The 13177-nt window shown below is 63.7% G+C and overlaps 1 protein-coding gene across 1 annotated transcript in view; it reads left to right on the forward strand.

Moving 5' to 3' along the window:
• The first annotated feature begins 680 nt into the window (after window positions 1-680).
• The window catches only part of LOC142403194 (E3 ubiquitin-protein ligase BRE1B-like), a 46041-nt gene continuing 33544 nt past the window's right edge, over window positions 681-13177 (forward strand). The window contains 5 exon segments of the mRNA XM_075489387.1: window positions 681-816; window positions 2252-2402; window positions 4146-4404; window positions 5825-5937; window positions 12315-12461. Of these exon segments, the coding sequence (XP_075345502.1) occupies window positions 2286-2402; window positions 4146-4404; window positions 5825-5937; window positions 12315-12461 (636 nt within the window). The 5' untranslated portion in view covers window positions 681-816; window positions 2252-2285.

The following is a 13177-nucleotide window of genomic DNA, read 5'->3' on the forward strand; positions in this document are numbered from 1 at the left end:
CCCCTCCCCCCGAACTCCTGGGTGTCCGTGTCCCCCCCCCCTCGAATTTCTGGGGCCTCCCCCGAACTCCTGGGTCCCCCCCCGACGCCTCGGTTCCCTCCCGAACTCTTGGGTCCCCCTTGCCACCATGAAGCTCTTGAGATGTGACTCCAAGGTGGGACCAGGGGGAGGTTCCTGGAGACCTGGGTCTCCATGGGGAGGTCCAAGGGTGTCGGTGCCCGCATGCCTGGGTCCCCCCCCACATGCCTGGGTCCCCCCCTGAATTCTTGGGTCCCCCTTGCCACCATGAAGCCCTTGAGATGTGGCTCCAAGGTGGGACCAGGAGAAGGTTCTTGGAGACCTGGGGCTCCATGGGGAGGTCCGAGGGTGCGGGGAGCCGGACTTCTGGGTCACCCCAGACATCTGGGCCCCGCCCCAGATGCTCGGGTTGCCCCATGAACTCTTGGGTCCCCCTTGTCACCGTGAAGCCCTTGAGATGTGGCTCCAAGGTGGGACCACGGGGAGGTTCCTGGAAACCTGGGTCTCCACGGGGAGGTTCCTGGAGACCTGGGTCTCCATGGGGAGGTCCAAGGGTTTGGGTACCCAGACTCCTGGGTCCCCCCTGGTCTCCTGGGTCCCCCCACCCTGGACGTCCGGGTGTCCCCGCAGGAGGAGATGGACCTGAAGGTGCTGCAGTTCAAGAACAAGAAGTTGGCCGAGCGGCTGGAGCAGCGCCAGGCCTGCGAGGACGAGCTGCGCGAGCGCATCGAGAAGCTGGAGAAACGACAAGCCACCGACGACGCCACCCTCCTGCTGGTCAACCGCTTCTGGGGACAGGTGAGGAACCCGCCCCGGCACCCCCAAATCCCACCCCCCCCCCAAGCAGCACCCCAAAACCTCCCCACGACACCCCGAACCCAGTACGGACCCTCCAACCGCCGTGGGGCTGCGCCCGAACGCCCTGAAGGTTAAAAGGGATGAAAGTAGCCCCAAAATGGGCCTGGGGATCTCAAAAATGGGCCTGGAGACCCCGAAAATGGTTCTGGGGGCCCCAAAAATGGGCTTGGGGACCCCCGAAAGCTGTCGGGGGACCCCAAAATTGGTGGCAGCAGCTCAAAACTCTGCGAGTTTTTAGGGTTTACGGCTTGGTAGATGTGGATGGAATGCTCAAAAGGATTGAAAGTGCCCCGAAAAGCTACCCAGAGACGCCGAAAGTGGCTCTGGGGAACCCAGAAGTGGCCCTGGAGCCCCCAAAAATGGGCCTGAGGACCCCAGAAAGCTGTGAAGGGACCCCAAAATTGTCCCCCAGTGCTTGAAAAGTTGCCCTGGGGTCCCTTGGGGCTCTTTTTGGGGGGTCAGTTTGGTAAGCGCGTATGGGGTGTTCGAAAAGGCTGAAAGTGGCCCAAAACTGGGCGTGGGGACCCCGAAAATGGCCTTGGGGACCCCAAAAATGGCCTTGGGGACCCCAAAAAGCTGTCAGGAGACCCCAAAATTGGTCCTGGTGCCCCAGAAATTATTTGGGGTTCTTTTGGGTTGTCCTGGTTTGGTAGACGCGGACGAAGTGTTTAAAAGGGGTTTGGGGGACCCCCAAAATGGGTCTGAGGACCCCCAAAATAGACCCTGGGGCCCCCAAAATGGTCCGGCGGGGGCAAAAACTATGAGGGGACCCCAAAATTGGTGTCAGTGCCCTAAAAATCGTCTAGGGTGCTTTGGGGTGCTTTGGAAGGTTCTAGCTTGTTAGTCATGGATGGAGGGTTCAAAATGGGGGACAGTGGCCCAAAAATGGCTTTGGGGACCCCAAAAATGGATCTGGGGCTCTCAGAAAGCTGTGAGGGGACCCCAAAATTGGCTTAAGCACCCCAAAAGTTGTCTGAGGTATTTTAGGAGCTCTTTTGGGGGAGGGGGGGGGGGGGTTCCAGCTTGGTGGAGATGGAGGGAGCGTTCAAAAAGGCTGAAAGGGCCCCAGAAATGGCCTTGGGGGACCCCAAAACCACCCTGCCCCTCCCCAAGCCCCCTGGGGTCCCCCCAGACCTCTCAGGGCACCCCCAAATCTCCCCTGCCCCCCCCCCCAACGTCCCTGAGGCCCCCCCAAGCTGGGCCGGGATTTGGGGGTGTCCTGACCCTCCGCATCCCCCAAACCCCCTGGGGTCCCCCCCAAACCTCTTGGCCCCCCCCCAAATCCCCCCGAGGGCTCCCCATGACCCCCTCCCCAGGGTTTGGGGGTGCCCTGACCCCCCCCCCCCCAATCGTGTCCGTCCCGTCCCCCCCCCAGCTGGACGCGGAGGTGCAGGCGTTGCTGCGGCGCTATGAGGGGGAGGGGGGGGCACCCCCTGCCCCCCCGGGGGACCCCCCTGAACCCCGACCTGAGGGGCCTGACCCCCCCCCGACCCCCCTTGGTGAGGCCGAGGGTCCCGATAGACGGGGTGAGTGGGGCTGGGGCTGGGGGGGGGGGGGGGGGGGCAATTGGGGGGGTGCTGGGGGTGATTTGGGGGGCTGTTGGGGAACCTAGGGGGCAATTTGGGGCCTTTTAGGGGGCTGGGGGGTGATTGTGGGGGGCCATTTGAGGTCTCGGGGGGGGGTATTTAGGGTTCCTAGGGAGCAATTATGGGGTGTTGGCAGTTTGGGGGGGCTTTTGGGGTTAATTTGGGGGGGTTATGGGGGGGGCCTGAGACTTAGTTGGAGACCATGGGGGGCAAGTAAGGGTGCTAGGAGGCAATTTAGGGGTGCTGGGGACAGTTTGGGGGGGGGTTTGGGGGTCACAAGGGGCAATTAGAGTTCCTAGGGAGCAATTTGAGGGGTGCTGGCGGCAGTTTGGGGGTCATAGGGGGCAATTTGGGGGGGGAGGGGGGTCATGGGGGACTTCTGGGGGTTGTGGGGGGATCCTGGGGTGTTCTGGGGGGTCCTGGAGTCAATTAAGATTTCTGTGGGGTAATTGAGGGGGGCTGGGGGCAGTTTGGGGGGGTCCTGGGGGGCAATTAGGGTCCCTAGAGCAATTGAGGGGTGCTGGGGAGCAGTTTGGGGGGGTCCTGGGGGGTTTATGGGGGGCAATTATGATCCCTAGAGCTATTGAGGGGTGGGGGGAGCAGTTTGGGGGGGATCATGGGGGGCAGTTAGGGTCCCTAGAGCAATTGAGGGGTGCTGGGGGCAGTTTGGGGGGGTCCTGGGGGGCAATTAGGGTCCCTGGAGCAATTGAGGGGTGCTGGGAGCAGTTTGGGGGGGTCCTGGGGGGCTCATGGGGGGCAATTGGGGTCCTTAGAGTAATTTGGGGGTGGGGGGAGCGGTTTGGGGGTGTCCTGGGGGGCTCATGGGGGGCAATTGGGGTCCTTAGAGTAATTTGGGGGTGGGGGGAGCGGTTTGGGGGGGTCCTGGGGGGCTCATGGGGGGCAATTGGGGTCCTTAGAGTAATTTGGGGGTGGGGGGAGCGGTTTGGGGGGGTCCTGGGGGGCTCATGGGGGGCAATTGGGGTCCTTAGAGTAATTTGGGGGTGGGGGGAGCAGTTTGGGGGGGTCTTGGGGGGCAATTAGGGTCGCTACAGCAATTGAGGGGTGCTGGGGGCAGTTTGGGGGGTCCTGGGGGGCAATTAGGGTCCCTAGAGCAATTGAGGGGTGCTGGGAGCGGTTTGGGGGGGTCCTGGGGGGCTCATGGGGGGCAATTGGGGTCCTTAGAGTAATTTGGGGGTGGGGGGAGCAGTTTGGGGGGGTCCTGGGGGGCAATTCGGGTCCCTGCAGCAATTGAGGGGTGCTGGGAGCGGTTTGGGGGGGTCCTGGGGGGCTCATGGGGGGGCAACTGTGGTCCTTAGAGCTATTGAGGGGTGGGGGGAGCAGTTTGGGGGGGGTCTTGGGGGGCAATTAGGGTCCCTAGAGCAATTGAGGGGTGCTGGGGGCAGTTTGGGGGGGTCCCAGGGGGCTCTTGGGGGCTGTGGGGGGGCAGTTTCGGGAGGGCAGGGAGGTCCTGAGGAGCATTTTGGGGTGCTGGGGGGGGGGGGGGGCACTTCAGGTTTCCTGGGGGGCAATTTAAGGGTGTTGGGGGGCAGTTGGGGGGGGGGGGGGGGGGCAATTGGGGTTTTGGGGGGAAATTGGGGGAGGCTGGGGGGGGGCACCCATGGGTGCTGGGGGGGGGGTGTGATGATGGGGTCTCACCCTCTTTCCCTCTGCTCCCCAAAACAGAGCCCTGGGGGGGCCCCGGCGCCCCCCCTCCCCCTCCCCCCCCCAGTGCCCCCCCCCCCCCCAGGAGGAGTCGGGGGGCGTCTGGGGGGGCCGGCGGCCGCTTTCGTGGCGGCGCTGAGCCGCAGCGGCCCCGAGGAGGGGGAGCTGCGCCTGCGCCCCCGCCTCGCCTTCGCCCCCGCCGCCGTCGCCCGCCTGGTGGAGGGGCTGGCCGGGGCCCACCGCCGCGCCCAGGAGCTGGGGGCCCGCCTGGCCGCCCGCCGTGAGTTTGGGGGGGTGCGGGTGGGGGGCCCCCCCCCCGGGTGCTTGGGGGCTTTGCCTTGGGGCCCTTGGGTGCCTGGGGTGCTTTTCGGGGGCGCCCGGATGCCCGGGTCCCCTTTTTGGGGTCTCCCGGATGCCTGGGTCCTTACTTGGGGGCACCCAAATACTTGGATCCGTTTTGGGGGGCCCCTTGGGTGCCTGGGTTCTGATTTTGGGGGGCACCCAGATGCCCGGGTCCCCTTTTTGGGGGTTCCTTGGATGCCTGGGTCCCTTTTTGGGGGGCACCCAGATGCCCGGGTCCCCTTTTTGGGGTCTCCCGGATGCCTGGGTCCTTACTTGGGGGCACCCAAATACTTGGGTCCCTTTTGGGGGGCCCCTTGGGTGCCTGGGTCTCTTTCTGGGGGGCACCCAGATGCCTGAGTCCCCTTTTTGGGGGTTCCTTGGATGTCTGGATCCCTTTTTGGGGGGCACCCAGATGCCCGGGTCCCCTTTTTAGGGTCTCCCGGATGCCTGGGTCCTTACTTGGGGGCACCCAAATACTTGGACCCCTTTTGGGGGGCCCTTTGGGTGCCTGGGTTCTGATTTTGGGGGGCACCCAGATGCCCAGGTCCCCTTTTTGGGGGTTCCTTGGATGCCTGGGTCCCTTTTTGGGGGGTACCCAGATGCCCGGGTCCCCTTTTTGGGGTCTCCCGGATGCCTGGGTCCTTACTTGGGGGCACCCAAATACTTGGATCCGTTTTGGGGGGCCCCTTGGGTGCCTGGGTCCCCTTTCTGGGGGTTCCTTGGATGCCTGGGTCCCTTTTTGGGGGGCACCCAGATGCCCGGGTCCCCTTTTTGGGGTCTCCTGTATGCCTGGGTCCTTACTTGGGGGCCTTCAAATACTTGGGTTCCTTTTGGGGGTCCCTTGGGTGCCTGGGTTCTGATTTTGGGGGGCACCCAGATGCCCAGGTCCCCTTTTTGGGGGTTCCTTGGATGTCTGGGTCCCTTTTTGGGGGGTACCCAGATGCCCAGGTCCCTTTTTTGGGGTCTCCCGGATGCCTGGGTCCTTACTTGGGGGCACCCAAATACTTGGGTCCCTTTTTGGGGACCCCCTGCATGCTTGGGTCCCAATTTTGGGGGGTGCTCAGATGCCTGGGTCCCCTTTTTGGGGGGTCCCCACATGCCTGGGTCCCTGTGGGGGTGGGTGGGTGCCGGGGGGGGGGGGGTCAGTGGGTGCTGGGGGGGGGGTGGTGGGTGCTCGGGGGGGGGGTGTCAGGGTCCCGGATGCCTGGGTCCCTTGGTTGGGTGGGTGCTGAGGAGGGGGTCTGTGGGGGGGGGGGGGGGGGGGGTCCTGGGGGGGGTCAGTGGGTGCTGGGGGGGTCGCGGAGGGGTCGGGGTGCCCGTCCCCCCCCCCGCAGTCCCCGGACGCCTGGGTGCCACAGCGGAGCTGGCGGAGCCGGGACGGGCGCTGCTGCGGGAGCTGCTGCGGGAGCACCGGCGGCTGCAGGACCTCACCCTGCAGCTGCAGGAGAAGCACCACCGCGTCTCCTTGGAGGTACTGGGGGGCGCTGGGAGGAACTGGGAGGGGATGAGAGGGGGCTGGGAGGCACCGGGAGGGGATTAGGGAGCGGTGGGAGGCACTGGGAGGGGAATAGAGGGAAGTGGGAGGGGATTAGGGAGCACTGGGAGGGGATTAGGGGGCACTGGGAGGCACTGGGAGGGGATTAGGGGGCACTGGGAGGGGCCTGGGGGCACTGGGAGTGGATTAGGGAGCACTGGGAGGGGATTAGGAGGGGTGGGGAAGGGAGTGGGAGGCACTGGGAGGGGATTAGGGAGCACTGGGAGGCACTGGGAGGGGCCTGGGGGCACTGGGAGTGGATTAGGGAGCACTGGGAGGCACTGGGAGGGGATTAGGAGGGGTGGGGAAGGGAGTGGGGGGCACTGGGAGGGGATTATGGAGCACTGGGAGGGGATTAGGAGGCGTGGGGAAGGGAGTGGGAGGCACTGGGAGGGGATTAGGGAGCACTGGGAGGGGATTAGGGAGCACTGGGAGGGGATTAGGGAACACTGCGGGGGACTGGGGGCACTGGGAGGGGATTAGGGAGCACTGGGAGACACTGGGAGGGGAGTGGGGGCACTGGGAGGGGATTAGGGAGCACTGGGAGGCACTGGGAGGGGATTAGGAGGGGTGGGGAAGGGAGTGGGAGGCACTGGGAGGGGATTAGGGAACACTGGGAGGGGACTGGGGGCACTGGGAGGGGATTAGGGAGCACTGGGAGGCACTGGGAGGGGATTAGGGAGCACTGGGAGGGGATTAGGGAGCACTGGGAGGGGATTAGGGAACACTGCGAGGGGACTGGGGGCACTGGGAGGGGAGTGGGGGCACTGGGAGGGGATTAGGGAGCGGTGGGAGGCACTGGGAGGGGATTAGGGGGCACTGGGAGGGGATTAGGGGGCACTGGGAGGCACTGGGAGGGGCCTGGGGGCACCGGGAGTGGATTAGGGAGCACTGGGAGGCACCGGGAGGGGATTAGGGAGCAGTGGGAGGCACTGGGAGGGGAATAGAGAGTCGGGGAGGGGACTGGGGGCACTGGGAGGGGATTAGGGGGCACTGGGAGGCACTGGGAGGGGATTAGGGGGCACTGGGAGGCACTGGGAGGGGATTAGGGGGCACTGGGAGGCACTGGGAGGGGATTAGGGAGCACTGGGAGGGGATTAGGGAACACTGCGGGGGACTGGGGGCACTGGGAGGGGATTAGGGAGCACTGGGAGACACTGGGAGGGGAGTGGGGGGCACTGGGAGGGGATTAGGGAGCACTGGGAGACACTGGGAGGGGAGTGGGGGCACTGGGAGGGGATTAGGGAGCACTGGGAGACACTGGGAGGGGAGTGGGGGCACTGGGAGGGGATTAGGGAGCACTGGGAGGCACTGGGAGGGGATTAGGAGGGGTGGGGAAGGGAGTGGGGGGCACTGGGAGGGGATTAGGGGGCACTGGGAGGGGATTAGGGAACACTGGGAGGGGAGTGGGGGCACTGGGAGGGGATTAGGGAGCACTGGGAGGGGAGTGGGGGCACTGGGAGGGGATTAGGGAGCGGTGGGAGGCACTGGGAGGGGAATAGAGAGTCGGGGAGGGGACTGGGGGCACTGGGAGGGGATTAGGGAGCACTGGGAGGCACTGGGAGGGGATTAGGGAGCACTGGGAGGCACTGGGAGGGGAATAGAGAGTCGGGGAGGGGACTGGGGGCACTGGGAGGGGATTAGGGAGCACTGGGAGGCACTGGGAGGGGATTAGGGAGCACTGGGAGGCACTGGGAGGGGATTAGGGGGCACTGGGAGGCACTGGGAGGGGATTAGGGAGCACTGGGAGGGGATTAGGGAACACTGCGGGGGACTGGGGGCACTGGGAGGGGATTAGGGAGCACTGGGAGACACTGGGAGGGGAGTGGGGGGCACTGGGAGGGGATTAGGGAGCACTGGGAGACACTGGGAGGGGAGTGGGGGCACTGGGAGGGGATTAGGGAGCACTGGGAGACACTGGGAGGGGAGTGGGGGCACTGGGAGGGGATTAGGGAGCACTGGGAGGCACTGGGAGGGGATTAGGAGGGGTGGGGAAGGGAGTGGGGGGCACTGGGAGGGGATTAGGGGGCACTGGGAGGGGATTAGGGAACACTGGGAGGGGAGTGGGGGCACTGGGAGGGGATTAGGGAGCACTGGGAGGGGAGTGGGGGCACTGGGAGGGGATTAGGGAGCGGTGGGAGGCACTGGGAGGGGAATAGAGAGTCGGGGAGGGGACTGGGGGCACTGGGAGGGGATTAGGGAGCACTGGGAGGCACTGGGAGGGGATTAGGGAGCACTGGGAGGCACTGGGAGGGGATTAGGGGGCACTGGGAGGCACTGGGAGGGGATTAGGGGGCACTGGGATGGGATTAGGGAACACTGCGGGGGACTGGGGGCACTGGGAGGGGATTAGGGAGCACTGGGAGACACTGGGAGGGGAGTGGGGGCACTGGGAGGGGATTAGGGAGCACTGGGAGACACTGGGAGGGGAGTGGGGGCACTGGGAGGGGATTAGGGAGCACTGGGAGGCACTGGGAGGGGATTAGGAGGGGTGGGGAAGGGAGTGGGAGGCACTGGGAGGGGATTAGGAGGGGTGGGGAAGGGAGTGGGAGGAACTGGGAGGAGACTGGGGGCACTGGGGAGGTATTAGGGGACACTGGGAGGGGATTCGAGGGGACTGGGAGGCACTGGGAGAGGATTAGGAAGCGTGGGGGAGTGGGAGGCACTGGAAGGGGATTAGGGAGCACTGGGAGGCACTGGGAGGAGAATAGAGGGAACTGGGAGGGGACTGGGGGCACTGGGGAGGCTTTAGGGGGCACTGGGAGGGGACTGAGGGGCACTGGGAGGGAACTGGGAGGGGATTAGGGAGCACTGGGAGGCACTGGGAGGGGATTAGGAGGCATGGGGAAGGGAGAGGGAGGCACTGGGAGGGGATTAGGGAGCACTGGGAGGCACTGGGAGGGGATTAGGGAGCACTGGGAGGGAACTGGGAGGCACTGGGAGAAGAATAGAGGGAACTGGGAGAGGTCTGGGGGCACTGGGAGGAGAATAAAATGAACTGGGAGAGGATGGGAAGTATTGAGAAGGTATTAGAAGGCACTGGGAGAGGAATAAAGGGAACTGGGAGGGAACTGGAGACACTGGGGAGGGCATTAGGGGGCATTGGGAGGGGAGTAGAGGGAACTGGGGGCACTGGGAAGGCGTTAGGGGACACTGGGAGGGGACTGGGAGCCACTGAGAAGGATTTAGAGGAGACTGGGAGGGCACTAGGGAGGACTGGGAGGAACTGGGAGTGCATTAGGGAGCACTGGGAGGGGACGAGGGGGCACTGGGGTGGTATTAGGAGGTGACTGGGGGGACTGGGAGGGGACTGGGAGGTCATTAGTGGGCACTGGAAGGGACTGGGTGAGCGGGTGGGGGTGTCCCCACGATGTCCCTGCGGTCCCCTTGTGTCCCCAGTGGTAGGTGACATGGTTGATGTCCCCATGGGGTGGTGTGGCTGTCATCTCCATGGGGTTCCATGGTTGGGGTCTCCACGGGGTGACATCTCCATGTATGAGGTCTCCATGGGGTGACATGGCCATCATCTCCATGGGGTTCCATGGCTGAGGTCCCCATGGGGAGACATGGCCAAAGGTCCCCACTAGGGTGACGTGGTTGATGTCCCCATGGGGTGGTGTGACTGTCATCTCCATGGGGTTCCATGGTTGAGGTCCCCCCAGGGTGACATCTCCATGTATGAGGTTTCCATGGCGTGACATGGCCATCATCTCCATGGGGTTCCATGGCTGAGGTCCCCATGGGGTGACATGGCCATCATCTCCATGGGGTTCCATGGCTGAGGTCCCCATGGGGTGACATGGCCATCATCTCCATGGGGTTCCATGGCTGAGGTCCCCATGGGGAGACATGGCCAAAGGTCCCCACTAGGGTGACGTGGTTGATGTCCCCATGGGGTGGTGTGACTGTCATCTCCATGGGGTTCCATGGTTGAGGTCCCCCCAGGGTGACATCTCCATGTATGAGGTCTCCATGGGGTGACATGGCCATCATCTCCATGGGGTTCCATGGCTGAGGTCCCCATGGGGAGACATGGCCAAAGGTCCCCACTAGGGTGACGTGGTTGATGTCCCCATGGGGTGGTGTGACTGTCATCTCCATGGGGTTCCACGGTTGAGGTCCCCCCAGGGTGACATCTCCATGTATGAGGTTTCCATGGCGTGACATGGCCATCATCTCCATGGGGTTCCATGGCTGAGGTCCCCATGGGGTGACACGGCCAAGGTCCCCACTAGGGTGACGTGGTTGATGTCCCCATGGCATGACATGGCTATCATCTCCATGGGGTTCCATGGTTGAGGTCCCCATGGGGTGACATGGTCAAGGTCCCCACTAGGGTGACGTGGTTGATGTCCCCATGGCATGACATGGCTATCATCTCCATGGGGTTCCATGGTTGAGGTCCCCATGGGGTGACATGGTCAAGGTCCCCACTAGGGTGACGTGGCCAAGGTCCCCATGGCATGACATGACCATCATCTCCATGGGGTTCCATGGCTGAGGTCCCCATGGGGTGACACGGCCAAGGTCCCCACTGGGGTGATGTGGCCATCATGTCCATGGGATTCCATGGTTGGGGTCTCCACGGGATGACATCTCCATGTATGAGGTCTCCATGGCGTGACATGGCCATCATCTCCGTGGGGTTCCATGGCTGAGGTCCCCATGGGGTGACACGGCCAAGGTCCCCATTGGGGTGATGTGGTTGATGTCCCCATGGCATGACATGGTCATCATCTCCATGGGGTTCCATGGCTGAGGTCCCCATGGGGTGACATAGCCAAGGTCCCCATTGGGGTGATGTGAATGTCATGTCCATGGGGTTCCATGGTTGGGGTCTCCACGGGGTGACGTCTCCATGTATGAGGTCTCCATGGCATGACATGGCCATCATCTCCATGGGGTTCCATGGCTGAGGTCCCCATGGGGTGATATGGCCAAAGGTCCCCACTGGGGTGACGTGGTTGATGTCCCCATGGCGTGACATGGCCATCATCTCCATGGGGTTCCATGGCTGAGATCCGCATGGGGTGACATGGTCAAGGTCCCCACTAGGGTGACGTGGTTGATGTCCCCATGGCATGACATGGCCATCGTCTCCATGGGGTTCCATGGTTGAGGTCCCCATGGGGTGACACGGCCAAGGTCCCCATTGGGGTGACGTGGTTGATGTCCCCATGGCATGACATGGCCATCATGTCCATGGGGTTCCATGGCTGAGGTCCCCATGGGGAGACATGGCCAAGGTCCCCATTGGGGTGACGTGGTTGATGTCCCCGTAGAGTGATGTGAATGTCATCTCCATGGGGTTCCATGACTGGGGTCTCCATGGGGTGACATGCCCAGGATCCCCACAGGGTTCCATGGATGAGGTCCCTATGATGTGACGTGATCATCGTCTCCATGGTGTTTCATAGCTGAGGTCCCCATGGGGTGACGCGGCCAAGGTCCCCATTGGGGTGACGTGGTTGATGTCCTCATGGGGTGACATGGTCATCATCTCCATGGGGTTCCATGGCTGAGGTCTCCATGGGGTGACACGGCCAAGGTCCCCATTGGGGTCATGTGGTTGATGTCCCCATGGGGTGATGTGATTGTCTTCTCCATGGGGTTCTGTGGCTAAGTTCCCCATTGGGGTGACATGGTTGATGTCCTCGTAGAGTGATGTGAATGTCATCTTCATGGAGTTCCATGATTGGGGTCTCCACGGGGTGACATGTCCAGGATCCCCACAGGGTTCCATGGATGAGGTCACCATAGCACGACGTGATCATCGTCTCCATGGTGTTCCATGGTTGAGGTCCCCACTGGGGTGACATGGTTGATGTCGTCATGGGGTGACATGGTCATCATCTCCATGGGGTTTTATGGCCGAGGTCCCCATGGGGTGACGTGGTTGATGTCCCCATGGGGTGATGTGGCTGTCATCTCCATGGGGTTCCATGGTTGAGGTCCCCACAGGCTGACATCTCCATGTATGAGGTCTCCGTGGCGTGACATCATCATCATCTCCATGGGGTTCCATGGCTGAGGTCCCCATGGAGTGACATGGTTCATGTCCCCGTGGGGTGGCACAGCCAAGGTCCCCATGGGGTTCCACGGTTGAGGTCCCCATGGGGTGACACGACCGTCATCTCCATGGGGTGCCGTGGTTGATGTCCCCATGGGATGAGGTGGCTGAGGTCCTCGGGGGGGTTCCATGATCGAGGTCCCCATGGGGTGACATGGTTGAGGTCCCCGCAGGGTGCTGTGGGTGTCCCCCAGGGGGTACCGCAGGTGTCCCCACGGTGTCCCCGTGTCCCCCCCCCCTGCAGCTGGCGGAGCTGCAGGACAAGGCCACCTCGGCGGAGACCAAGGTGCTGGAGATGGGGACGACGGTGGAGGGGCTGCAGTGGGACAGCGCCAAGCTGCGCAAGCGCGAGGGACGCCTCGATCGCCACCTCGCCGAGGCCCTCGAGCAGGTGACCCCCGCGTCCCCAACGGTGGCCCCCGCGTCCCCCGGCGGTGGCCGTCGTGTCCCCAACGTCCCCCAACCTGCTGAGGGGTCCCAGCGCTCCCTGAGGGCCACCACCCTTGGTCGCTGGCAGTTGGGGTCCCCCCGAGTCATTTGGGTGTCACTTGGGGTCCCCCTGTGTCACTCCCGTGTCACTTGAGGTCCTCCCGTGTCACTTGAGGTCCTCCCGTGTCACTTGAGGTCCTCCCGTGTCACTTGGGATCACCCTGTGTCACTTGGGGTCCTTCCATGTCACTTGGGGTCCCCCTTTTGTCACTTGAGGTACCCCCGTGTCCCTTGGCTTCATCTCATGTCACTTTAGGGTTCTCCTGTGTCACTTGAGGGTCGCTCCCTGTCACTTGGGGTCCCTTTATGTCACTTGGGGTCCCCCTGTGTCATTTGAGGACCCCCCCCCACGTCACTCGGGTCCCCCTTGTGTCCCTTGGGTCGTGGCACGTCACTCGGGGGTCACCTCTTTGTCACTTGCGATCGTTCCACGTCACCTGGGGTCACCCCACATCACTGGTTGTCCCTGATATCCCCGGGGTGTCCCCAGTGTCCCCAACGTCCGCAGGTTGCCCCCAGTGTCCCTGATGTCCCCTGGGTGCCCCGAATGATCCCTGGGTTGTCCCCAAGGTGCCCCCAACATCCCCAGGGTGTCACCGCTGTCCCCAATGTCCCCAG

This window comes from Mycteria americana, unplaced genomic scaffold (genome assembly GCF_035582795.1).
Source record: "Mycteria americana isolate JAX WOST 10 ecotype Jacksonville Zoo and Gardens unplaced genomic scaffold, USCA_MyAme_1.0 Scaffold_133, whole genome shotgun sequence".
Lineage (NCBI taxonomy): Eukaryota > Metazoa > Chordata > Aves > Ciconiiformes > Ciconiidae > Mycteria > Mycteria americana.